Source organism: Eleginops maclovinus, chromosome 11 (genome assembly GCF_036324505.1).
Source record: "Eleginops maclovinus isolate JMC-PN-2008 ecotype Puerto Natales chromosome 11, JC_Emac_rtc_rv5, whole genome shotgun sequence".
In the NCBI taxonomy this organism is placed as follows: domain Eukaryota; kingdom Metazoa; phylum Chordata; class Actinopteri; order Perciformes; family Eleginopidae; genus Eleginops; species Eleginops maclovinus.
This window is the reverse complement of record NC_086359.1, coordinates 23,064,923-23,088,506: the sequence shown is the minus strand read 5'-3', so window position 1 is coordinate 23,088,506 and position 23,584 is coordinate 23,064,923. Positions and strand designations below refer to the sequence as shown.

General features: G+C 39.9%; 3 protein-coding genes across 4 annotated transcripts in view; 1 reads left to right on the top strand and 2 right to left on the bottom strand.

The window, feature by feature from the left end:
* prdm15 (PR domain containing 15) overlaps positions 1 to 590 on the bottom strand; it is a 30,536-nt gene extending 29,946 nt beyond the window's left edge. For both annotated transcript variants that reach the window (XM_063896206.1, XM_063896207.1), the window contains exon 1: positions 492 to 590. In XM_063896206.1, coding sequence (XP_063752276.1) covers positions 492 to 590 — 99 coding nt within the window. The remainder of the gene's footprint in view (positions 1 to 491) is intronic.
* An 855-nt stretch (positions 591 to 1,445) lies between these two features.
* On the bottom strand, positions 1,446 to 21,727 carry LOC134871977 (C2 domain-containing protein 2). The gene is made up of 13 exons (XM_063895023.1): positions 20,773 to 21,727; positions 20,236 to 20,331; positions 17,565 to 17,684; positions 14,377 to 14,478; positions 13,830 to 13,946; positions 11,743 to 11,851; positions 9,128 to 9,236; positions 8,951 to 9,015; positions 8,750 to 8,865; positions 8,474 to 8,642; positions 6,538 to 6,779; positions 5,192 to 5,459; positions 1,446 to 3,558 (listed from the first exon to the last, which is right to left on the bottom strand). The coding sequence occupies exons 1-13, from the start codon at positions 21,052 to 21,054 to the stop codon at positions 3,341 to 3,343; spliced, it is 2,013 nt and encodes a 670-aa protein (XP_063751093.1). The 5' UTR covers positions 21,055 to 21,727; the 3' UTR covers positions 1,446 to 3,340.
* A 19-nt stretch (positions 21,728 to 21,746) lies between these two features.
* On the top strand, positions 21,747 to 23,317 carry atg101 (autophagy related 101). The gene is made up of 2 exons (XM_063895024.1): positions 21,747 to 22,405; positions 22,497 to 23,317. The coding sequence occupies exons 1-2, from the start codon at positions 22,154 to 22,156 to the stop codon at positions 22,899 to 22,901; spliced, it is 657 nt and encodes a 218-aa protein (XP_063751094.1). The 5' UTR covers positions 21,747 to 22,153; the 3' UTR covers positions 22,902 to 23,317.
* The last annotated feature ends 267 nt before the right edge of the window (positions 23,318 to 23,584 follow it).

The following is a 23,584-nucleotide window of genomic DNA, read 5'->3' as shown; positions in this document are numbered from 1 at the left end:
CTGAAATATGTGTCTTTATGTTAAGGAACTACTTTAAGAGTGTCAGAATGCTGTAGAACTCCCCCCTCCCTGCATATACATAACCCGGGACACGGAGCTGCACTGACTAACTCAGACCTCCAGGCTAACAGCATCATGAAAACATGAGCTGTTTTTTTATTATAGCTACAGCTGGAGGATGCATGTTAGCTTCTGCAGTCCAGGGCAGGACATGGATCCAGGATTTGAGTCGCTCCCAAACCGTAGCCGGGTTTTAACTCCGATCTGAGCGGCTTCCTTCACTGAATGTAACAAAGAACAGTCGGCATGGCGGATGGACCGGAGACGCAAACCAGCAAACCGGAGTCTCTGCTGTTCAGCGGCCGGCAGAGAGCAGAGGGAGAGGCGGGAAAGAGCTCCGAGCGACCCGGACACCGCGGCTGCACCTGGACTACAACACTGCGGCGCCATTTTGTGAAATACTGATATACATTTATAGAGAAACACGTTACCTTTCCTGCAGAAGACTCTTCATTTAGCGAATCCTGACTCCGGGTTCCAATCCGCTCCAGAAACGGCGCAGGACCGGAAATGAAGTTAGCAGAGTGCATTGTGGGGAATGTAGGCGCGTCCGAATGGTACTCAATTAAGCATTGACTAGGGAATTAGACGTTGTATTGAAGTTTACTTCGCAAAACATATATTTAAAAAAACATAACAAACATCTCTTAATTTTGTGATGTATTAAGTTCCACAAAACCTTTTCATTTTTTTAAGCTACAAATACCACTTGCACTTGTTTACTACATAGAAAAGTACTGCATTATAAGTAAAATTACATGAGTCTTAAAGTAAAATTTGCTTCATGTAACAACAGTTAAAATAGTCCTTATGCTGAACTGAACCTTGTAATTATATATATATATATATATATATAATATATATTTTTGTATATATATTATCACTGATGCTTTTATTGTTGTTGCTGGCACAGCTGATTATAAAAAAAGTTTGTCATAGGTTAACTCGCTCTGTAATAAGACTCCTAAAATACATGTTTTTCATGAATTGAAAATGTCTGATGACCGATTTTCATTTAAATATATAATTTTGAGAGCAAAATTAGTGTCTATGACACGAGAAAATATGATGCATATTGCAGTACTACAGTTATATAAACAAATATATATTTGCATTGAACACAGGGTGAAATATTGTTTCTTTTTTAGAAAATATACCTCCAAAAAAGGTATTTCAGACTTAATGCATTGATACAGTAAGAGTGGAATTTGTTTTCACTGAAAAGAGCATCATGTGCTTTACCTTGGTAAGTTTTGTATGAAAATAATTAATTAATAGATACAAAAACGATACCCTTATCTACTGTTAAGTACCAGAGGTGGATCAGCAAATCAACATGTACAAGACAATGGATCGCTGGGGAAAACTCACTAACACATACTCAGTTATTTGATCAATATTTATTGCTGAAAAGGAATTACCTCAATGTTTATATTAGTCACAATCCCTGCAGGAACAACAGCTAAATCAGTCTGTTGCTGTGCACAAAGCATATGCCAATAAAAAAACATCAGGAAACACACAGCACTACTGCTCACTGAATGTACAACAGTAGCTAATGCCTGCAGGCTGCCATAAGCAAAGGCTCTGAAGCTGAACATGATTAGAACAACTCTTTTCCTCATCTCTTCCTCAGAGTGTAAAAGGTACTCGAGTTTTCTTCAGCCCCAACCTGGGCCTTTAAATGCTTTAAAACAGACATTAGTCAACGATGGTGAAAGACAAAGACAACCCAGACTGCATCTGCAGGACAGTATCATAAACAGCGAGTGAGCGTTTTTAATTCTCAGATAGTCTAACTATATCAACACTTAACAGATATGTTATGTGCATAGGCTTCTAGATTATAGACGCTGCTGATGTTGCAGGAACATGGCTGTACCCTTGTCTTATTTCAACAGTTTGCTACAGTCCTTCCGTTCTCTGATGTGGTGTTAGAGGAAGCCTCAAGAATCAAAAGTCATCAAGTCCAACCATGACATCATCCTCAGAGAAAACTGTAAGGCAATCCGTTAGTGCTGCATCACTCTGAGTACACTCGCTTATTGAAGAAACAGTAGTTAACATGTTGGACAGAAACGTTTTCAAAAAGCTGCTCACAAAAAGAAAATACAATCATTAGCTGGATTTAAAAAAAAAATCTGTTGAGACTCATGTGTTCATAGCTACATCTTATAAAAACAATAATCATCCGATAAAGGGTTCCATCTGGATGAAGTGAGCGTAGACTGTGTTCCAATGCAATGGTTATGGCCGAGTGTCTGCACAGGCCCTGCATAGAGGTTCATTCATTCCCTTTTGACACATAACAACCCTGATGATAACAGTAGTGAACAGGAAGAATCTTTTCGGAAGACAAAGGACAAACTTGCATATCATAAAAGAAAACACATGTAGCCGAGTTTCATGTTAGCCACATTGTTCTGCTTCTTTTTTTCCTACTGAAGGGTAATAACTTATGTTGCATGATAACACATTTCCTGTGCATGCCAATCATCCATCACTTATACTTCTTTGTTAGACATAAGGCGGCATTTATGCGTTTAGCTTTGTTTTACAGCTTTTATAAGCACGTCACATATATAGCTGTAGTCCTGATCTTGATTTATGTGGAATACACTTACAAGGATTTTTAAATGAACTGATTTAAATACCATACTTCCTAGTTTTAGTGTCACAAAGTAGTCGTATTACTATCTCCCACATTTAAAAGATGGTCTCCCTTCATTAATGTTTTTTAAATGAATCTCTGTCACAAGAGCGGCTCCTGTCATTGCACTTTAAATAAAGATTCTAAAACTGTGCAAATCATACAAATAGCACTCTTTAGTTCATCTTTGGTCCTGTTGGTCCTCCGTAGGAAATGTACGGATTGCAGCAGGGAGAATTTACTCTTCCCCCTCAGTGTCCGTGAGGTAAAGAGTGACAGCCAGTCCCTTCTGTCAGTAACAAGGCCACAAAAAGCACTAAAAAGACTTTAAAATGTTGCATAAAATCAGATAAAGGAAACATGCTAAATCCTCTGAAATACCATTAATCCAGGATAGGAGACCTTCATTCACACATGCACACACTTGCTATTGGTGGAATATCTGCCTCTTATAGGAAGCAGGAAACGGCAGTCAAAACAGTTTTCCATTTGCACAGCTTTCCCATTCACAATGCAGGAGCCCCAGTATGCATTAGGGGGGGTAAGTTAGCCAGGAAGTTAGCCAGTGCAAGTTTGAGGTGGAGGTGATGGTAGTTGTTGTAGGAGGGACTGAGGAGAGCAGGAGGCCGGTCACGCATGTGGTTCCCCCGTAGAGGTAGAGCCGTTCGCTTTGCTCTTCCTGCTCTTGCGGTTGAGCATGCGGCTGAGTGTGGCGGTGTGGCTGGCCCGCTCCACTGCAGCCGGAGACTCCAGGTACACCAGGTCATTGTGGGACTGGCTCATCCCCGGGTCCTTGCGCTGGTGACGGCGGCGGAAGAACAGCTTGGCACTCTTCTGTAGGAAGCTGCCTGTAGAGGAGGATAAAGGACAGGAAATACACAATGTAATATCAGGAGACAAGGACTGTGTCAACATGACACTACTCAAGGCTGAATCAAGCTTTGGGCATGAAATATAGTCAGTCTGAGGAACGCACACATTTTGAACCGCTAAAGCAGCATTATTATTATTATTATTATTATTATTATTATTATTATTATTGTTATTATTCCAGCAAAAATAATAGGGTTGTACCGACTGTAATTTTTGCTTTTCATTAAACATTTTATTTCCGTTTTGGAATACAGCTTTAAATGGCTGTTGTCTAAAGAAATATATTTTTTGTTACTTAAATTGGAATGTAAATGGGACTCATGGTGCTGCTGGACTGCTGCCTGACAGCTATCCAGTACAGACTCCCCCCAACATTTTTACTGCAGTCTACTGCAGTAAAAATGTTGTTTATTGAAAATGTAATTAATTAAATATTGGAGTTATGTAGAGTCATTTTTTGTTGGAAACAATCTTACGCAGCCACCACTAGAATCTAACTGTAAAAATACTATAATGCTAATCATCTGCAACTGCACTCCAATACTTATATACTAAGTTTTCCCAGAAGGAAAAGATATGAAAGCTGGCAAGATTATGAATAAAGCTTTGAAGCTTCAAACTATTTGGTACGGCTCTGATAATTACATAGAGAACCAATCAATGACATGTTACATCATTATACTCCATATAGGAGCAGGCTGAATACTATTAGTAAGGCTATGAGAAAATGTTTGATATAACCACTTAATCTGATACAAGAGACTAACATCGTGAGAGTGTAGGTCCGATACCTTACCTTTAATAAAATAAATCATATTGTTAGTGTTAATACTGTGCAGCCCCACAACAGCTATTCTTAAATGTATTGACTACATGATCTAGTATTATCTAAAGTACTTCACACAAACTTAAAATAATCTTGACATTCTAGAATAACTACTTCATCTACTACAGATACTAGAGTACAAAGGATACTACAAGAAACTTGTGATGACACTTACTCATCAGGACAAAATGTGAGCTTAGCACTGCTCTCCTCTGAGAGGGCAGTTTAAAAAGGAAAGGTTCAAACAGTAAGGAGGGAAGAGAGAAAAGAACACAAAAACAAACTGCATCACCGACAAGCAAGGGATATGATTCTGGAGATGTTAACTTATAATCATTTATAGAATAATCTGCTATAAAGACATGTCACCGTGTACACAGTCACTACTGGCCTCAGGTCTTCAGAGGTAGGGATGAACTGATTTTCATCAATTGTGATAAAAAGCACACGCACCATGTTGATCATGGTGAATTATCATCATTATATAATTAGAATATAATACAATCCTTATGAGTGAATGAAAATAAGTATCTTAAAAACAGGAAAACTCTTTACTTACTTTATGATTTAACTAATTTAAGTCAGTTTTCCTTTCTAAAAAGAACGAGAGCTGGAAAGAGATGTGTGTTCTTCTTTGATGCAATAAGAACTGTTTCTTGACAAAGTGTTAGGTTAAGTGATTCCAGGATATTTTAGCGCCATTTTAAAGTTACTTATTATATTTCTGATAAGCATCCTCTTAGTACTCTCTGGATAGCAGTGCGTCCTCTGTGAGCTCTCACCTCGTCTCTTCTTGCAGCTGGCCTCAGACACACACATGGACAGTGAGGTGTGTTCCAGCTCCTCTCCTGTTTGGCTCTCCCAGTCCTCCGGGGGCCGGCCCATCCCACTGGGGCCCTCCTGGGGCTCGGATGTATCTGGAGGGCTGCTGGGTCCTGATGCAATCGCAGCGGTCACATCCTGAGTGGAGCTGGCCTCTGACATGGAGGCGTCCATCGCTGCAGCGTAGCCCGCCATCAGAGCCAGCTCATCATCCTGAGACAAGGGCGTCTGGGTAATAAAGCACAACCCCATTATCAAAATCAGTTTAGAAAGATTTCCTTTGTTTATTTTGAAGCAAATACTTCCTCTGGCATCATGAATGAGCCAACTATTTGCATCAGCAGATATAAAGACCTCAATTTAATGTCATTATGGCTGCAGGGGGACAGAAGCCAAGCAGTTTTCCACGTAAAGCCCAGTTTCAGTCATTATTGCATAAGGGGAACATGAAGAGACCTTTTCTGCTCCAGAGACAGCTCACATTGTTTCATTTAAAACCAGTTCCTTTCCTCTGTCATGATGTTAGGAAACAGCTACAGAAGAGTTGACCTAAACACTAGAGACTGGCCAGCCCTGACTGTATATTACCATATATTCTTCTTCTTATTATGTGTATGTCATCTTTATTCTATTTTATAGGACATTTTACCTTCACTTCTTATGTTTATAAATTAAACAAGAATATTCATTGTTATTATATATATATATATATATATTTATATTGTCGATCTCATAAGATAAGATAAGAATTACTTTATTAATCCCACACTGGGACGTTTTTGTGTTGCAGCAGCATAAAACAATACAAGTCATTGAAAACTATTTGAAATAAAATGAAGAAATAAACAATTCTAAAGTTTAGACATCGCAAAAAAGAAATGTAAATATAAATAAAAATAAACTGGCATTAGAGAAAAGATATATATACAGTTGACTATGAAGATAAATCATCTATAAACTGTCAGAAAAGTAAACACTATTGAAATTAACTAAATATAAAGCAGGATATTATATACATAATAGTGCAAAGAATGGAATATTAAATACAATATAAATGTAAAGTGTAAAGTGTTATGTTCCAGTTAACAAGAGAGGCTATGGAGCAGAGAGTTGTCTGCCATCCTAATTCATTCATTTCATTCTCAAATAACTCTCACCTAATTTCAACTAAAACTCAAATCCAACTTTCCCGTTAATAACTAAAGTATTCTGATTATGATACATGTTTAATTAGTGGACCTGTTCTACTGATGTGAAAGAATAAACAGAACCAGAGAGTTCCTCAGCTGCTGGAACTACTCCTTACTTTGGCGATGCCAGAGATGATGATGGTGCTCTTCTTCACCGGCGACTTGAGCTTCTGCTTAGCAGACTGGTGCAGCTGTCTGATGGCGGCCTCAGCCACGGGGTCCGTGCCATTGAGCATGAGCAGCTCCGTGTCAGAGGAGGACAGGGCCTTGCTGACGGGGCCCCCCAGCATGGACGCCTGCTCGGACACACGACGCTCCGACAGCTTGGGCTTGATGGTCACCGGTCTCTGAGCAGGATCTGAGGGAGCACACAGTTAGCTTCATCACCTACTGAGGCATAACAATGTGTGGTAACCAAAAGGCCATTACTGTTGTTTATGAACTGAACATGGACCTTCCTTCATCACACTTACTAATTGATGCACCTATTGTTGTGTAGATGTCCATAAAATTGTCGGATTGTTATTAAGGTTATTGACACACAAAACATAATGGGGGTCAATCTTTGCTTTGCATGTTTAAATCAAATTGTTTTCATCTATACCTCTAATTCAATTATTTATTAAATATAATAAAGTTTTACATATATCTAACATAAACCTTTTATTACTCTTATTTCATTTGGGGGGATTCCGTGACATTAGGATAAGAAAAATGAGTTCAGGTTGTGCTAGGCTAAATGCTACCATCAGCATGCTGACCTGATGTTGGTGTCAACAGGCCATGATAATCAGGTATCATTTCCACATCCACAGAGCCATGTTGCTAGCATAATAAGTCCGAGCAGATCTTTCTCAGATTGCTGATTGTAATTCACTCACAAGCAGCTGATGCAAGAGGTTTTGCCACAATCATCTTACTAAGTTCCTTTCATGTTTTGTTTTGCATTTGTTAATAGTTTGAACAAAGATTTTTGCTAGGTGAACAAGAAAAGTTTACAGGGACCTTCTTGTAAAAACAGATAGGAAAACACTTTTGGCAGGTGACGTTTTGTTGTCAGAATTGTATTTAAATAGTTTGTAGCTGTTGTAGGGATAGTGCACCATTACCCCACATTTAAAATAAGTAACTAAAGAATGTAGGTTTTCCTGAAAGTACAAATAAGTTTCACTATACTGTAGATGAGAGTAACACCTCGTCACCTCCTGGCGAATTAACGGGCTCGCCCACTTTTGAGGGAAAATATTTGCTGTCATTTGAATGGCAGTAAATACAGATTCTGAATTTTTGGCAATCAATTCAAAAAATTAAGATAACAGCGCTTTTTTGTCAACAACAAGCCCAATTATGATGTTTAGACAGCCAAACTATTAAAACATGTCAAGGGAGATCGATGATCTGTGTCAATTTATAGTTTAATTTAAGTCAAAAGGGAACTATGAGAAACACATGACACTTCCTGGCAAAATGTTGGCCCCGCCCACTTTGTGGTGAAAGTCCTGCATTAGAGCAAAGCGGAAAATAATGTGTCTTCACGTCTTAGAGCTGCTGAGTCATATATTGCACCTCAAACAACAAATATATTCCAAAACACAGTTTCTTTACTTCCTCTACAGAAAAAAGGAGAGTAAAAGAAAGATGTAATTCAGAAATCTCAGTTTCAGTGTCAGCCTGCTGCCTGCCACTCGTCCACCAGCAGACCCACCGGACATCATTTCCCTATATCTAAATTAAATTATAAAGTGCTGCAGATCATTGATCTCCATTGACATTTTTTAATAGATGCCTGTCTGACCATCATAATTGGGCTTCTTGTTGATAAAAAAAAAGCTGTTATCTTGTTTTTTTGATGTGATTACCGAAAACCTCAGAATCTGTGTTTACCGCCATTCAAATGACAGCAAATATTTTCCCCATTGGTTGCTCACATCTATACACTTTAAGTTCAGACTTAAAACAGATCGCCAGAGGTTTTTCACTTGCCTCCCATGGCTTCCATAATGATGTTATTATGGTCAGAGCTTTGCTGGTGAACAGTTTGTAATGCTGTACCTGTGTTGAGTCCAAGTGGGAGTGGTCGCCCCGGCTTGCTCTTCACCGCGGTGATGGTGGTGACCACCGTGCCACAGGGCATTACAGTACGGTCCATCTCTACCCTCTTACTGGAGGCGGGGGTTGGAGGCTGCCAGGACCTCACCTCACTGGGCTCCAGGTAGGTAAACTGAAGGGATAATAAATCACCAGTTAATGTTCCATTGAACAAATGAAAGCCTCAGAAAGAAGAAGATCATTAAAATATATTTGTTATAGTGGAGATGCTGGTCTTACATCAGTAGTAAGTGATCCAGTCACTACGTCTTTGGTCATAAGTGCAAATGTTTGCTGTCCTTTTGGCTGCTTCTTTACAAGATCAAAAGGCACCGACACCTGACCAAGTAATGAATCTAACAAGAAGGAAAACACACATGAATGAAATAACTCTTAATCACACTGAAAACAACAGGGACATAAAGGCAGTGAGGTCCTTACTCTCTTGAGGTTGACCATCATCCATTAACTGAATGATGAGCTCTTTTGATCGTCCATTCAATTCACTGCAAAGAAACAAAATAAAGGACAAGGTTGGAAATGCAGTATAGATAATCATGGATGTATACAAATAAAACATTATGTTTAAAAGCAGTGATTTTGAAGTGCTTAACTTACAAGATAAAGGGCTGGTCCCAGGATGGACTGGCTGTGCTCTTCAGCACAGAGGTGTTAAACCTCTGTGGAGGATCGTCTAACCGCATCACACACAGGGGACTCATGCTGCCTGCAGACACAGCAGGAAACAGTAAGCATCACAGGAAAAACTGCATTTATCCCCCCGCGTTGTATGCCCCTGCCAACCAGTCGAGATGCAGTTTATATCCACGTGTTCAAAATGTCATCATCTCATCATTTTATTCAACTAAGACATTTTTGTGAACAATTCTAACCCTAGCATATACATTTTTGAGTTATGACCTTGAATCTCAAAAAGCTCATTTTGAATACAAATGGACATCAAATTTGAAGAGCTTCCCTGGAGGCTTTCCACAGATATCATGTTTGAGGAGAACGAAATGGACAAAACATTAACATAATGCTGCCTCAGCATTAACGGCATAGAACTACAATGTAGGTTCCAAGATCTCTCTCTTTTGACAGCTTATCACATAAAATGCAAGATTGAATTTTGCCTTCCACTATTTCACACGAGAGGTCAGCGTGTTTCGTAAAGATTAATTATGCAAAGGTTGGAGGAGACTCAACACTGAGAGCTCCTCCTCAGCACATGATGAATTCTATTACATGGAGCCCTTACACTTGTTTTTATCAGCCAAAAGCCAAAGGCTCACATGCTGTGAAAGCTCTGTTTCCTAAGGAAAACAGCATCAGCAAGATCCTTAAACACACCCACTGCAGCAGCCCTGGATCTGGCTCCTGGCCCACAGGCAGCCTCATGAGTGAAGCTAAGCTAAGTATAACCTCTCTTCACTTAGAGGGCGGAAAACAGATAATGAAGTGTCAAACACTGTGTCATGTCTCTGCTGCACAACATCAAGTGTTGGCTTGAGTACTTAATAGGATGTCTCTAGAACTGAAAACCGCTGACTCACAACTGGTGAATGACTCAACACAGACACGTCCAAAACAAATGCGTTGTGGGTGATGTTCAGGTCTTACACCGGACCAGGGTCTCACAGCCTCTCAGAACATCCTGTCCTCTAGGTCCAACATCAGCTTTGTTTTCACTCTTTGAACTTAAACTTCTCAGAGTCTTCCCTGGCTGCCTATAGCCTCGTGGTGAGACTTATAATATATATATTAGTATTATAAGCAAGAGAAAATGGAAGTGGTTACATGAATGATTTTAAAAATGCTATGTTGACAATAGGAATGTCTTTATTTGTAAAGACCAATGGACCTTGCGTAAGGTAAATATGATTTGTTGAAGAAGGCTGACGGATGGAGTCAATGTGGCCGGTACACAGACAACTCATGCAGATTATTGTTTATCAGCTGCATTATATCAGCAAAAACAGATTACACCAGCTGGTCCTATTGTGGAAGCTTGTCAAAGTACAGTGATGACGTGTTTTGGAAACGGCAGCCCCGGACGTTAGCATCGCAAGGGCTCCCTGAACTAAAAGCAATGGGATTTTTTCCTTTGGATTTTCGAATATAGCAGAGATAAGCTCTGTATCAAAGATGCATATTGACCCAAGCTTTATGATAATTTAAGAGTAAATGCAATCACAAGAAGTAAAAAGCTAAATGGTAGGCAACAAACAAACTACATCACAGTCACATGGCTAAAGGTGGCTAATGTTCAGTGCCGTTTCGTTCTCTCATTAAATCCCTCGTTATCAACCACTGACTTTTTGACACAGAGGCTTACAGACGTGCATGAGTGGGCTGTTTACTGTCATTTTTTCTGTTATGAACAAAAGGTGGTAAATTGCTAACTCATTTGTGGGTTTAAGGACTAATCCACGCACCACTCTATGCTGAAGGACACATATCTACGGTTTCGGATTTCTAGTGATTGTTAACAGTAAGAGGTCGATAAAGTACTCAGATCTTGTACTTGAGTAAAAGTAGAAGTACTCAGATCTTGTACTTGAGTAAAAGTAGAAGTACTCAGATCTTGTACTTGAGTAAAAGTAGAAGTACTCAGATCTTGTACTTGAGTAAAGTAGAAGTACCAGAGTGTAGGAATACTCTGTCACAGTAAAAGTATTCTAAATGTTCCTCCAGTGAAAGTAGAAGTACTCTCATCTAAATGTACTTAAAGTAGCGACAGTAAAAGTAGTCGTTGTTTGATTGGTCCATTTCAGAATAATATCTCTGATATGTTTTATAATTATTGATCATTAAAGTGTTCTCAGAGCTGGTAAAGGTGCAGCTAGTTTGAATGGCTTTGTATACTGCAGGGTAGCTGCTGAATTTACTGCAGGTGAACTACAGTCTGATTTAAGGGCTGATCATATTTACCATCATTAATCCAGATCTGTAAAGTAACTAAAGGGATTAAATACATGTAGTGGAGTAAAAGTACACCATTTACCTCTGAACTGTAGTGGAGTAGAAGTACAAAGTAGCATAAAATGGAAATACTCAAGTAAAGTACAAGTACCTCGAAATTGTAATTAAGTAAAGTACTTGAGTAAATTTACTTAGTTACTTTACCACTGTTTACAATAAACGAGAGTTATGAGTGTGATGCAGATTTGAGCTGAGTGACCTCGAGGTCAGTTAATGAGCACAGGACAGAATGAAGACAGGAGTCCCACCTGCAGCTTCCTCTTCCTGATTCAGAGTCACCCGGATGTTCTTCACCAGGAGCTTCCAGTCGTGGGCGCGGGGGGGTTTTGGGGGTGAAACCACATTGTTGCGTGCACCCTATTGAGAAATAATAATAAAGTAAATAACTCATGAATGTTGATCTACAGGGAGACATTTTATTAGCAACAATGAAAGTAAAGTAGCATTTTCCAAGCTTTTTCAAATATAAGCAACACATAAATCGAAGGGCTTTGAAGACTAACTCTGAACAAAAAAACCTTTCAGTCGGTCAAATTGCATCATTCATCTTAGACGCTGTTGGAATGATAAAAACTAAACTTCTACTAGCTTGTCTTAGCTTCCCAGGCATCGTCAAGTGCTATGTTTGTGTACATTCTGTTAGAGAAAGACAATATAGACAGGAATACTGAGTGTAAACACACGTGCTGACACACTGCACCTAGACCAATGATTTGCATAGGATTTTCTTCATGACCATGGGGACTTTGCATCAGTATTAGTCTGTGGTTTAGCCTTTTAGCCAAACTCTCATTCTGATTTTTTAACACAGACTTTATAAAACCAAGAACATGAGTGTATCTGATATATTTCTCAACATGTCCTGGTTACTTTTTCTCAAAACTTGGCTGTTTTTCTCCTTTTCACATCAGGGAAAATCCTAACATTTGAAAAAAAGTTAATTGCAGGGCTTGATCAAATCAGCATGACATGACACTGATGTGATGGTCATGCAAAGAGCACATCAACGAAACCTTTTTGTAGTTGTATGTTAGCATAATACACTCTAAACATTTAGTGCATGCTTTAATAGGGCAAGTCCAGAACGAGATCACATGCTCCAACTACGAATAGTTTACGTTTTAGTCGACACACAGTAGCTTAGTCGATAGGAAATAACTGCAGCAGCCCTCCAGTATCTGTGTTGCATCAACAGGAAAGTGAGTAACTTTCCTTTTTGGGCCATTTGTGAAAACAACTGACAATATATATTTGTTTACCAGCTGCTCTCTAACTGCTAGCACAGGAAGTGTGTAGTAGCATTTTGAGTTTTCTTTCATTCTAAACTTACTTTTTTTGTCATGGAAAATTGTTGCCTCTGATGGCAGAAAACAACACAATGAGAACAGTGAAACCAAAACAGTGAAGATATGGGTGTTAAAACGCACCTCAAAGTGAAACTATATGTAGGTCATCTCATTATAAAATCTTCTGTAAAACCAGGGGCTGGTGCAGTTTCAGCTGATCCTTTTCTTTAGGTTCAACAATATCGTCACATTGTAATTTTAAACATTAATAGGACAAAAATATGGATTGTAGATCCTAAGTCTTTCTGTCAAATGAAAGGATACTGTAAGAATAAATCAATATATAGTGACGGAACATTAAAGGACATAATTCACTGGACCGGATGGTGGGCGACACTTGGAGTTCCGGTTTTCGGTTGTTATTGTTTTTAGCTTCACAGTAGCATGTAGCTACTAGGATATTGTGTTTGTGAGGATAGGGAGAATGACGTGTGGAGTTCCATACTAAACATACCGCCTCCAACTCCCACACATCGACGCTACGATATCAACTATCATTACGTGTTTAATTATGTAATATTCCCAACGAATATCAGATGAATTGTGTAACAAAGATATTATGAAAGACGTGTTATGGTTACGTCATAAGAGGATGGCGAAGCAGAATGCGCTGAGGACCCGCCCCGCCGCCACTAACCAATGAGAGATGACGAGATCGGAAGGACCATAGAGTAGAAAACAACATGTAAAGTTAGAGAACGTTCCTTTTCCTACGCCGCTGTAGACAGTTAACCACTTGAAAGTGGACTGTGCACCAGTGTTATAGGAGAAGACCTTCGAGTGTCCTTTGAAGACTTATCGTATCATTGTATTAATAAATGCTGTTAAAGTTGACGAGAAGCTTCTTGGATTCTTTTCGCCTATTCTACTTTAGTATTTATAACCCTACAACACTGCAATCAAAGACCTGGGATGACAGACGTGCACACACCTGTCTGCATTGCGTTGTTGTGTGGCAGCTGTTCAGATGTCATGCATCCTGAACTCACCGTGAGCTGTGAGACCTGAGCAGGCCTGCAGCTGAGCAGCACTGAGGGACGCGTCGCACACAGCAGCCGCCTCAGCTGCTCCTTTAGGGCGGCTGCACGGGAAGAGGAGGCGTTTACCTGACAGAGAGAGGTCATGGGATCAGACAAATCCCACAATGCTGCAGCATAGCGACTAAGACTGCACAATTAATGGAAATGTTTTTGAAATTGCAATATGGACTTGAGCAATATCCAAATCACAGAAAGAGCAATATTAATTAAAGGCTTAATATTTAAAATATCAATCTGAATGAAGTATTGCGGAACGACATTTAACATTTTGTTTGGTATGGACTTTAACATTTTTTTTTTAAACCATTCCTTCTAATATTAGGTGTCATATTACAACTTCAATATCATTTAAATTATTGCAATTAGTTATTTTTCCAAGTTGTGCAGCCCTAGCATTGACTGTGTTTAACCAAAAGATAACTCTATGCAGGTTAAAAACTATACAACATAATGTACACTTTCAACAATTCTACATCTTCCGAGGCCTTCAAGTTACCTGGGTGAGGGTGGGGGTCACCTGCAGCTCTCCCGTCTCCAGGTGAGTCAGCCCCCAGATCACCTTAACCTCGTCTTTAGCTTCCTGCATCTGAAGGTCCAGCTGAGGGACAGAGGAGAGGAAACCAAGATGATCAGAAAGCGTTCAGCCCTCATCAGATTTACTTAAATCTATATAATATTTAAATGGCCATTACATACAACTGGCATTTATATTATCAATACTGGCACTCTACCTATCAAGTGGAACGTAATGGATTTAATAACTATGTTCCTGTGGGATTTTGGCCACTCACTTGAGAATAAATCAGTGTAGTTGTATTGTTTAATGACTCAAATGTTCAAATATCAAACCATTAAGCAAGCCTTAAATTGTCACCACAGCAACAGTTTTCATAACAGTAAACATCATACATTCATTGATGACTAACCTAAAAAGCAACACTCAATGTTAGGCTGAACAAAACATGTTCTCAGTACATTACTCTCTCATTTCTTCCAACCTGTGGATGGGAGTCATGTGTGCACTTTGATGGGACAAAATGTAAATATTCTTTAGATTACATTATGTTGATTGTTTGAATTGAATCTTGCATACCATTAGAACAGGAACATTTTCTGAATTGTGTTTCTCCTTAAAGCATGCCCTGCATTCTAAATCAGTTTAATAAAACCATGACATATCTCCAGATTTCATCTAAGATAAAACTGGCTCTGGTTAGCACTGTAGACTCTACAATAACCGTACGCAAACTTTAGACTGACAAACAGACACGCTAATTAGGAAAGGTCAGCGAGGGATACTTCCTCATATTTGAGAGAGAAAGTGAAAGAACAATAATGGAAAGAGAGACAGAAACCCGCCTGGGCCTTCATGTCCCAGCATGCCTGGATTCCAGCGTGAGGCTGAACAACGGCCTCTGTGCTGCCAAACAAAGCTTCATCAGAGAGCAGGAGAATGCTTGGATGGATCCAGAAGAACAATATCACAGGCTGCTTTGATCCCACCCGGACCACTCTATACAAACTATGTGGAAGGCTACGATAAATCTCCAGCATCACAGAGTGAGAAGAGAAAGGATTGGGTGAATCAAAGGAAATGAGGGCAGTGTTAAACCTGACCCAGTTTCATAAACTTGCTTACTTTCCAATTTATATATGTTAGAATTACCAGCTCCCTCAATACTTCATATATTCAATTTATTTCTTAAATCCAGCAACTCATTTTTCTACCATCTTGTACTTATTTGTGTATATGTTTCTCAAAAACATGCGATAGCCTTCAATTTAATATACAAGTGTTGTCTTTTTCCTTTAATCTGCACTGTATCTGCTGATCTAAGAATGTACATTTCCCTGGGAAAATAAAAGGATACATTTTTTAAATCCTAACGTCAGAATAACGCTTACCGTGTATCCGTAATCTGTTGATGCCTGACGAAATTATAATCTCTCCTGTCATAATGTCTGGGGAACGGAACAGTTTTAAAATAGCGCTTTATTTTTAATTCACAGAAGCACGCCTTGATTAAAAGGTGATGAGCCAGAAGGCCTACATGTGTTCATCTACCGAGGGGAATTGTTTTATTTGAAATAATATGAAATATACATATACATGCCTTGATGATGTCATTCCCTATCTAACTCGTTTCAAACTCAATAATAAACACATAATATTTGACCGGAATTCAATCCAACTTTATTTATAAAGCACTTTAAACCTCCAGACCAAAGTGAAGCTAAAATGGGGGAAATGTGCTCATGTTTGCGTGTGCCAGTTAACAGCCGTGAGACGCACTAACCCCCATGTACGTTGAATGTTTCCAATTTGTCCAGGACATGGACATTTTCCAGTCTCAACAGAAACGCTGCTGCCTGCTCAGCCCTGCATGTTCAAAGTGTTGTAGATGATAAGATTTTACTTATTTAATCCTCATTTATTTAAAATCATCAGCCTCTGTGTTTTGACTCTTCTTTTACCCTGGAGCTATGTGACAGAAAAACTTTCCTCTAGAATCCAAGCGCGGTGAGTAATTGATATATAAATGGTTATTTAATGGTAGAGTATTCCTTTAATGTGGTGTAACTCCTTTGGGATGATGCATGTCCCATGTGTGTCCCTCATCACATGCAACAGACCATGTGACGCAGCAGTGTGTTAAAAGACAAAGTACACTGAGCGGCCCGCCACAGTTCAGCGGGTGCGTTGCTGTGTGCCTGTACTGTGAATGCCCCGGGGCTTCTGGTTCACATATCCCAGCACTCCTAACGACGGGCCAGGACCATTCTAGCACGGATCAGAGAGAAAAGCTAACAAATGTTCCCGTGGATGGATGGAGACATTTGAAAGGCCTCTCTGACTAAGCTGAAACAATTATAGTGAAAAAGAGACAAGAGGCTTCCTTTATGTTCCCGCCGCAACAACTGATCCCCAACCAAAACAAAAGCACCCTGGCTCTAATCCTGACTTTAACTCCAAAGTCTCTCACTCAAGTCGTATTTATGGCACAATGAGATCAGGGTGGGTGACGACAAGCACCTTATTAGTTTAAAAATAGCCTTAACACAATTGGGTTAGCTGGTATAGCCACTTGAATCCATACTTTGGTGCAGATCTAACACTGAAAGTAAGAACAGGAGGAAAGCTTACCACAGCTTAATGCGCACAAGCTGTTACATATCCCATCACATCACCTTTCACTCACTCCAGTTAATGACTGTATCTGAGTCCGACGCATTAAGAGGCTTTGGAAAGACTGTGATTCACCTTTGGGGATGATAAATAAAATAAATTGCTGTGATTTCCTGATAAAGACAAGGTCATCACTAGTCATTGTGTCATAACTTCAGTGTTTCGATGATTCTCTACAAGCCCTTGATGAATATCAATGTAGACAAAGCTTTGGAGGTGGGTCTGACAGTGATTTTATGAGGTCTTCTTGAAATTTGCCAAACACAGAAACCACACCATTTAATCTAAGACCCCTGCCAGGACTGCATTGAGCCAGCACTGGGCAGCACATCATGTTCAATAAGATCTCCCATTAAACGAAACCAAGTTGAAATCCAAAGGATTTCTGCATTCAAATGCCTCAAAGCTAAAGGGATATTTAGTACAAATACAAACAAGTATTGTTTACTTTCATGAAGGTTAAAAAGAGGCCTCAGAAGAAACTAAAGAGTATTTACCTGCAGCTCCAGTGGAGCGATACACACTGTGTATTTACGCGGCTCTGCTGAAGGCATGGCTGTGTAAGCTGCACTGACGGAGAACTGAAGCTCTTCCCCGATCACACTGCAGCGAGCGGCCTGTTGGGAAGACAAAGTGAGGCATTAGTGTAAGATAAATATAGTGAGAATGCTGGAGCTAAAGCAGGGACACGTCCGCCTGAGACTCGCATGTACAGTAGTTGCACCATGTAACAAGAAGCACCTGCAACAGGGAGGTAAACAAAATTTGTACTGATTGATTTTTAGGTGCTGTTTTCCTATCCACATTTAAAAGGAACTAAAAGGATTTATTTATAATAAGCGCTGTAGAGAAGTTACAAGCTGTTTCCGATGGTATTGAAGTTCCAAGTTAAGTAAAACTTAATGGCTGCACAGTCTATTTATTTATTTGAATGTATATTCATTCTGTTGAGTAGGTTAGCTTGGGAAGGTTGGATTAAATATATATATTTCTTTTCTCAATAAACAGAAAAAAACTCAGCCCATCTCTTTCAAATGACAGTAGCTAGCAGCATTACCTCCAAGATTGCTAGATCCAGTGCGTAGGTCTCAAAGTGAGCTTGCCTGACAGTTTGTCTCCTGAAGCCTCTAAAGCCACTGCACGAAGATGATCATTATGACTGTAAATACTGTACTATTGCAGCTGGGCCGAGTGCGATGAGGTCAGGAGGCAGTTAAAACCAGATTTATTCTACATAGTTGGATAAATATTAGGCTACACTAATATAATATATATATTATAATAAAGTGCAATAATATTCCAGTGGTGGCAGCGTAAGCTTGTTTCTGGCTCCTTTGATCCAAGCTTTAATATTGTTTTGTAATCATATGTAATCATTTTCAAAATGTGCAATATGTTTTATCCAAGACAATACTCTGCTTCAATCCATATATTTTAGCCTATTAAAAACAACATGTTCACCACTACTGCTATATTCCCTCTGAATACAGCCGCTAAACCGTGATGCGTATAAATGATAATGTGTGTACTTCAGTGAATGTTTTAAGGATATTTAATATTGTAAACCAAAAGAATAAACAAACAGTATCAGCCTCCGAGCCGCCGTATTCAAAGGGAATATAGCCGCCACAATTGTCAACAAAAGATATCAGAGTTAAGATCCCATTGTCCTACTACGAAAGCTCCACACACAGCAGGTGCCCTAAATACCATTAACCACACCATTGTGACTACCAATTACAAGTGTGTGTGGTGTTAACAAATAATGAAGATAATACTACTATAAACACAGGCTACCTCACATTTTGGCTCCTACAACCACAATAATTAAACTGCCTTCTCTCCATCTCGCCGCAGTAAGGGAGGGGGGCATCTGTATTAACGGGTCAGTCCATGAGCACTATTACAGCACCATAAATTACATTCAAACAACAAGGGGGTGCTGTTATAACATATGATAACAGCTACATTTAAAATGAAACAATAAAAGCTTTACATATTTTTACAGAAGGACACTGGGTACAGCCCTATAATACATGTGTTCTGTGTGTATATAGTAATATGCAAGAAACACATAGCACTTCTGCTAAACTGGAGCAGAAGCAAAACATCTGCCTTAGATGGAGTTCACACAGAACTGTGGAATAGGAAGAACATCTGTACTTGCTTTCAACGGCATGATCAGAACATTCAATAAATCACTTTCACTGCAAAGGAATGTGTCTGTAATAGAGTTAATAAGCAAACAACGTTAAAGTATCCTCTAAGTATTTAAAGCACTCATTGCATTCATTCAGATTTCAGTGGAAGATGTGTGTGTTTGTGTACAGTCGGGCATTAGATCACTGTGAGGGGAAACCTATGCATAAACAACGGGGCTGCTGCATTCCGGTCTGCTGCTCCTCCTCACTTCTGAGCCGGACAGCTATGTAAGCTTCTTAGAGCACAAGCACAAGCACACACAAGCACACACGCACACGCACACACACACCATGTGGGTAAAAATAAGACTCTGCTCATTAAACTCCCTGCATTCCCCAACAGAGCAACTGGTATTTCACTCCATAACATGGTCACAAAGAAAGAAATGGATGAGTTTGCTTTGGGAGTCCTGCAAAGTCAATCAGGCCAGCAACACAGCAAGTCCCAATATGAACCCTCAAAAAATAAAAGCCCACCACTGGCAGTTTGTTTCGCAAACAGTCTGCAGCCTACATCATCTGAATGACTGGTATAATAAGCGTCATACAAGTGTTTAACATTTTCTTTAAGCAGGGGTCTTCATTTATAGTGTCGCTGGATTTTTGGAGTGAGCATGTGGACACTGCTTTAACACAGATTAATTAGCAAATGAATGAGAGAATTGTTTGTAGAAAAATAAACCAAGGTCATGAGCGGATGCTTTTCTATGTAAGCTAAAATGCAGCACTGGTGGTACTTTTCCACTAAATTTGATATGGGGAGATTGACTTGAAGAGAGTTGTTTCTATTAAGTATACAAACAAGGAAATAAAAAAAATATAAGTGGCTGCTGACATCAGAAACTGAATCCATTGTGTTCAGTGGTTTGGAGGAAGGGGACACAAGACTCAACACTACAATAATTAATCCAGTAATCTCCCAGAAAAAGCCCGTATTTACTACCAAAACACTTTAGGGTCAGTGTACCTTTTTTCCTGCAGACTTCTGAAAGCTGGACACTTGGCTGACCATTAGTTCTGATGCCTCAAGATCATCCTCTTCAAATGTTAACAGAACAGGACCCTGGTGAGGAAGAGGACAGAACCATTAAAACAACAGCACGGTCAAACAATTGAGCAATGATTTTGGCTGTGATGCATCACACTGGCAATGCATATGTTCTGACTTGATAATACCTAGGAACAGGAAAAGAGCAAGGTGCAAGGTGAAGGTGCAAATGTTACAATGCTGTCATTTCAAAAGAAGCCAGGATAAAGTGAGATTGATGACGTCAACTTTGAAACAGATGTCAAACATCGACCACTAGTAGTTGTGTATATGTGATTACAATACATCTTTGAATCTTGAATCTTAATGGCAAAGCACGAGGTGAGGTGAGATTATATTGCTGGGTCCTCAAATATCCATGGGATCACAGTCACATCCTATGCACACTGCACCTTCTTTATTCGAGTCACCTGCCTGCCACAGAGTGAGTGGTGGCTGGGAGATCATGAGACTTACCCCACTCTTCCTCGATTGGTCATTCAATTCCCTGCACCAAGCTCCTCTCCACTGACTCTTCCAGCTCCTCTGTGACAGCGCCCATCCCAGCAGAGCCCCGGCTTCCTCCTTAGCCGCATTGTCCCCTACTGCCGTCTGCCTTTTCCCTACACCCCGCTGTTGGTAATACTGTACGAAATACAGTATCAAAGTAACGAGGGATGCGAAGAAAAGTGTGACCATGCATAACCACTGCAGATCCTCCAAACCGAAAAATGAACCGGAACTTTCGGAGTCGGACATTCTTTGCAAATAAAAGCGATGATCGCAGTTTAACACACCTCCTCAGAGAAATATCCTGGCAACCTCATAGTATGGTTTCGGTCGGGGAATCAGTGAAAGAAATCTCCCACAGCTGATACCACCACGGATCTCAGCCCCCACAACGAATTATGCATATAGTCATTCATGTTGCAGTGCCCCATAGTAGCTCTAAAAAGCCGTATAGATATCCCAAATCTGGTCACGGTGGTATAAAGATTTAGATCATTGTCCGATGCCTAAACCATAGTTTCGGTTCAAAATAAGCGTAGAGAAAAGCACCCTCCTCTCATTCAATGTGGTTGTTAGCTTAGTTAGCTAATCTTCCCTACGCTTCGTTTGACTAGCTATTCTTCATTAGCTATGGAGCCGCCAAAGTTTTCTAAACAGAAAACTATTTCCGAAGTCTGAAGTTAAACTCCACCGGGCGATATCCAGATATTGAACCAGAGTCCAAGGTAAACATCCTGAAAGCGGAGGAGTGCAGTAGTTGCTGCTGGACTTGCTTTGCGGCTCGGTGTGACTGTACAAAGTTGCCGTTTCTAAACGGATATGTGGCACAAACTGTAAGTCCCAGAATGCACTGCGACAGTTTGCAAGAGTTTGTTGTTGTCCGGTCGTTGAGCGAAAATAAGTATTTTCCAACTGCGGACACTTCGTGATATCTACAACATGTATTTCAATTAAAACGCCTCTTTGATCTATATCAAATACAATAAATCTCACCTAAAATAGGCCGTTAAGAAACAACTCTGAAACAGTATTCTGAACCTCGCGATTTGCCGTAGATTATCCCACTGTCATCATTACCACATCTTCCTGTCCCATTTGTTAGCAAACAACTAGCTAGCATTTATTACAATTTTCCAGTCGTCAGTTGGCACACGTTTTATTTGTAGTTAGGCAAGCGGTTGTGTAAAATAATATTTGGTGTGTTAATGCAGTGTAATTCACCGTATGGGATAGGCGCCGCCCATCCGCAGAGGTAAACAATCTTCGTCAGTCACCGAGCACAATCAAGCTCGGACACAGCAACCATCATCAGCCTTCGTCAGTAAATGGAAACACTTATTAATTCGCTATGAACTGCCGCTCAGAGGTTCTTGAAGTAACAGTGGAGGCGAGGCAGGTGGAAGAAGCTATGCTGGCGTTGCTGCACACCATTTTACTGCATCGCAGCTCCGGGAAGTTTCACTACAAAAAGGAGGGCACCTACTCCATTGGTACCGTGGGCACACTTGACATCGACTGCGACTTCATCGATTTCACCTTCGTCAGAGTGTCCTCCGAAGAGCTAGACAGAGTGATCAGTAAAGCTGTGTCTGAGTTTAAGGTAATTGGTGGTTCAAATGTCTGATTGTTGACTGTAATGCTTGACCAGGCCTGTTATTTTTTGACGATTGTATCACGTGCTTTGGTTACAGGATGCTTTGAGCAACACTGGCAGCGATGGCATGGGGCAAATCTCTCTGGAGTTTTACCAGAAGAAGAAGTCTCGCTGGCCTTTTTCTGACGAATGTATTCCCTGGGAAGTGTGGAGCATCAAGGTCAACGTTGTCAACCTAGCCAATGAGCAGGAGAGGCAGATCTGCAGGGAGAAAGTGGGAGAGAAGCTTGGGGAGAAGGTGATAAATGTAGTCGAGGTCATAAACCGACACGAATACCTGCCAAAGATGCCCACCCAGTCTGAAGTGGACAATGTTTTCGACACCAGTCTCAAAGATGTCCAGCCGTATCTTTATAAAATCACATACCAGATCACAGACTGTCTGGGCACCTCGGTCAGCACTACGGTGAGAAGGCTTCTCAAAGACACCCTGTCCCTGTGAGGAGGATCCAAGACACAGAGAAGAAACATATGGATGCTTCTATCCAGAACTGTATATATAGATATGCCTGACAACTCTTTTTATGACCAAAAACACAATTTCAAAGCTCTACTGCTGCTACAATAAAGTAGTGTCAGCGTAACCTGCTAATCATTCACCTTCTGAAGTATCTGCTGTGGTTTCAGTGTCGCTTGTACTGTTTAGGAATTTTGATTATGTAATGTCAATTGAAAACATATTTGGATTTTTGCAAGCTATTTCTTTCCAAAGTACCTTACAACATCTAGAAAAGCAACTTTAACGCAGTAGCAAATTACAATAAATATCAGTTGTATTCTTCTTTTTTAAAGTTGTGTTGTTGATGCTAATCTGTACATTTTGCTTAATCTTTAATAATAAATGTTGTTCATTGTAAATGATGGTTATTATGGTCAACAATCATAACTCGTTCAAAATGAATAATGATGTAACCCTATATCCCAACCTGTGAGATAAAAAACAGCTGGTAAAGATAAAGTCACAAGATGAGATAAGATCAAATCAGACTTTTTAAAAACTTTCTCTAGAAGGTATGGCTGACTTTGAGCAGATTTCCTCATCTGCATGAAAACTTCCTGTCTGCACAGTTTCATGGAGATTGTGACCTGACATGGATAGGACAGGATTTCCAGTTTGCCATTTTT

Bases quoted from the DNA above. Each gene is read 5' to 3' on its own strand.
- LOC134871977 (XM_063895023.1), bottom strand. From the start codon at position 21,054: ATGTCCGACTCCGAAAGTTCCGGTTCATTTTTCGGTTTGGAGGATCTG. The intron at 9,237-11,742 runs GTGGGACTCCTG...CTGTGTCTGCAG, and splicing joins TCAGGAAGAGGAAGCTGCAG to GCAGCATGAGTCCCCTGTGT. The intron at 3,559-5,191 runs GTGAGAGCTCAC...CCTCCTCTACAG, and splicing joins CAGCTGCAAGAAGAGACGAG to GCAGCTTCCTACAGAAGAGT.
- atg101 (XM_063895024.1), top strand. From the start codon at position 22,154: ATGAACTGCCGCTCAGAGGTTCTTGAAGTAACAGTGGAGGCGAGGCAG. The intron at 22,406-22,496 runs GTAATTGGTGGT...CTTTGGTTACAG, and splicing joins AAGCTGTGTCTGAGTTTAAG to GATGCTTTGAGCAACACTGG.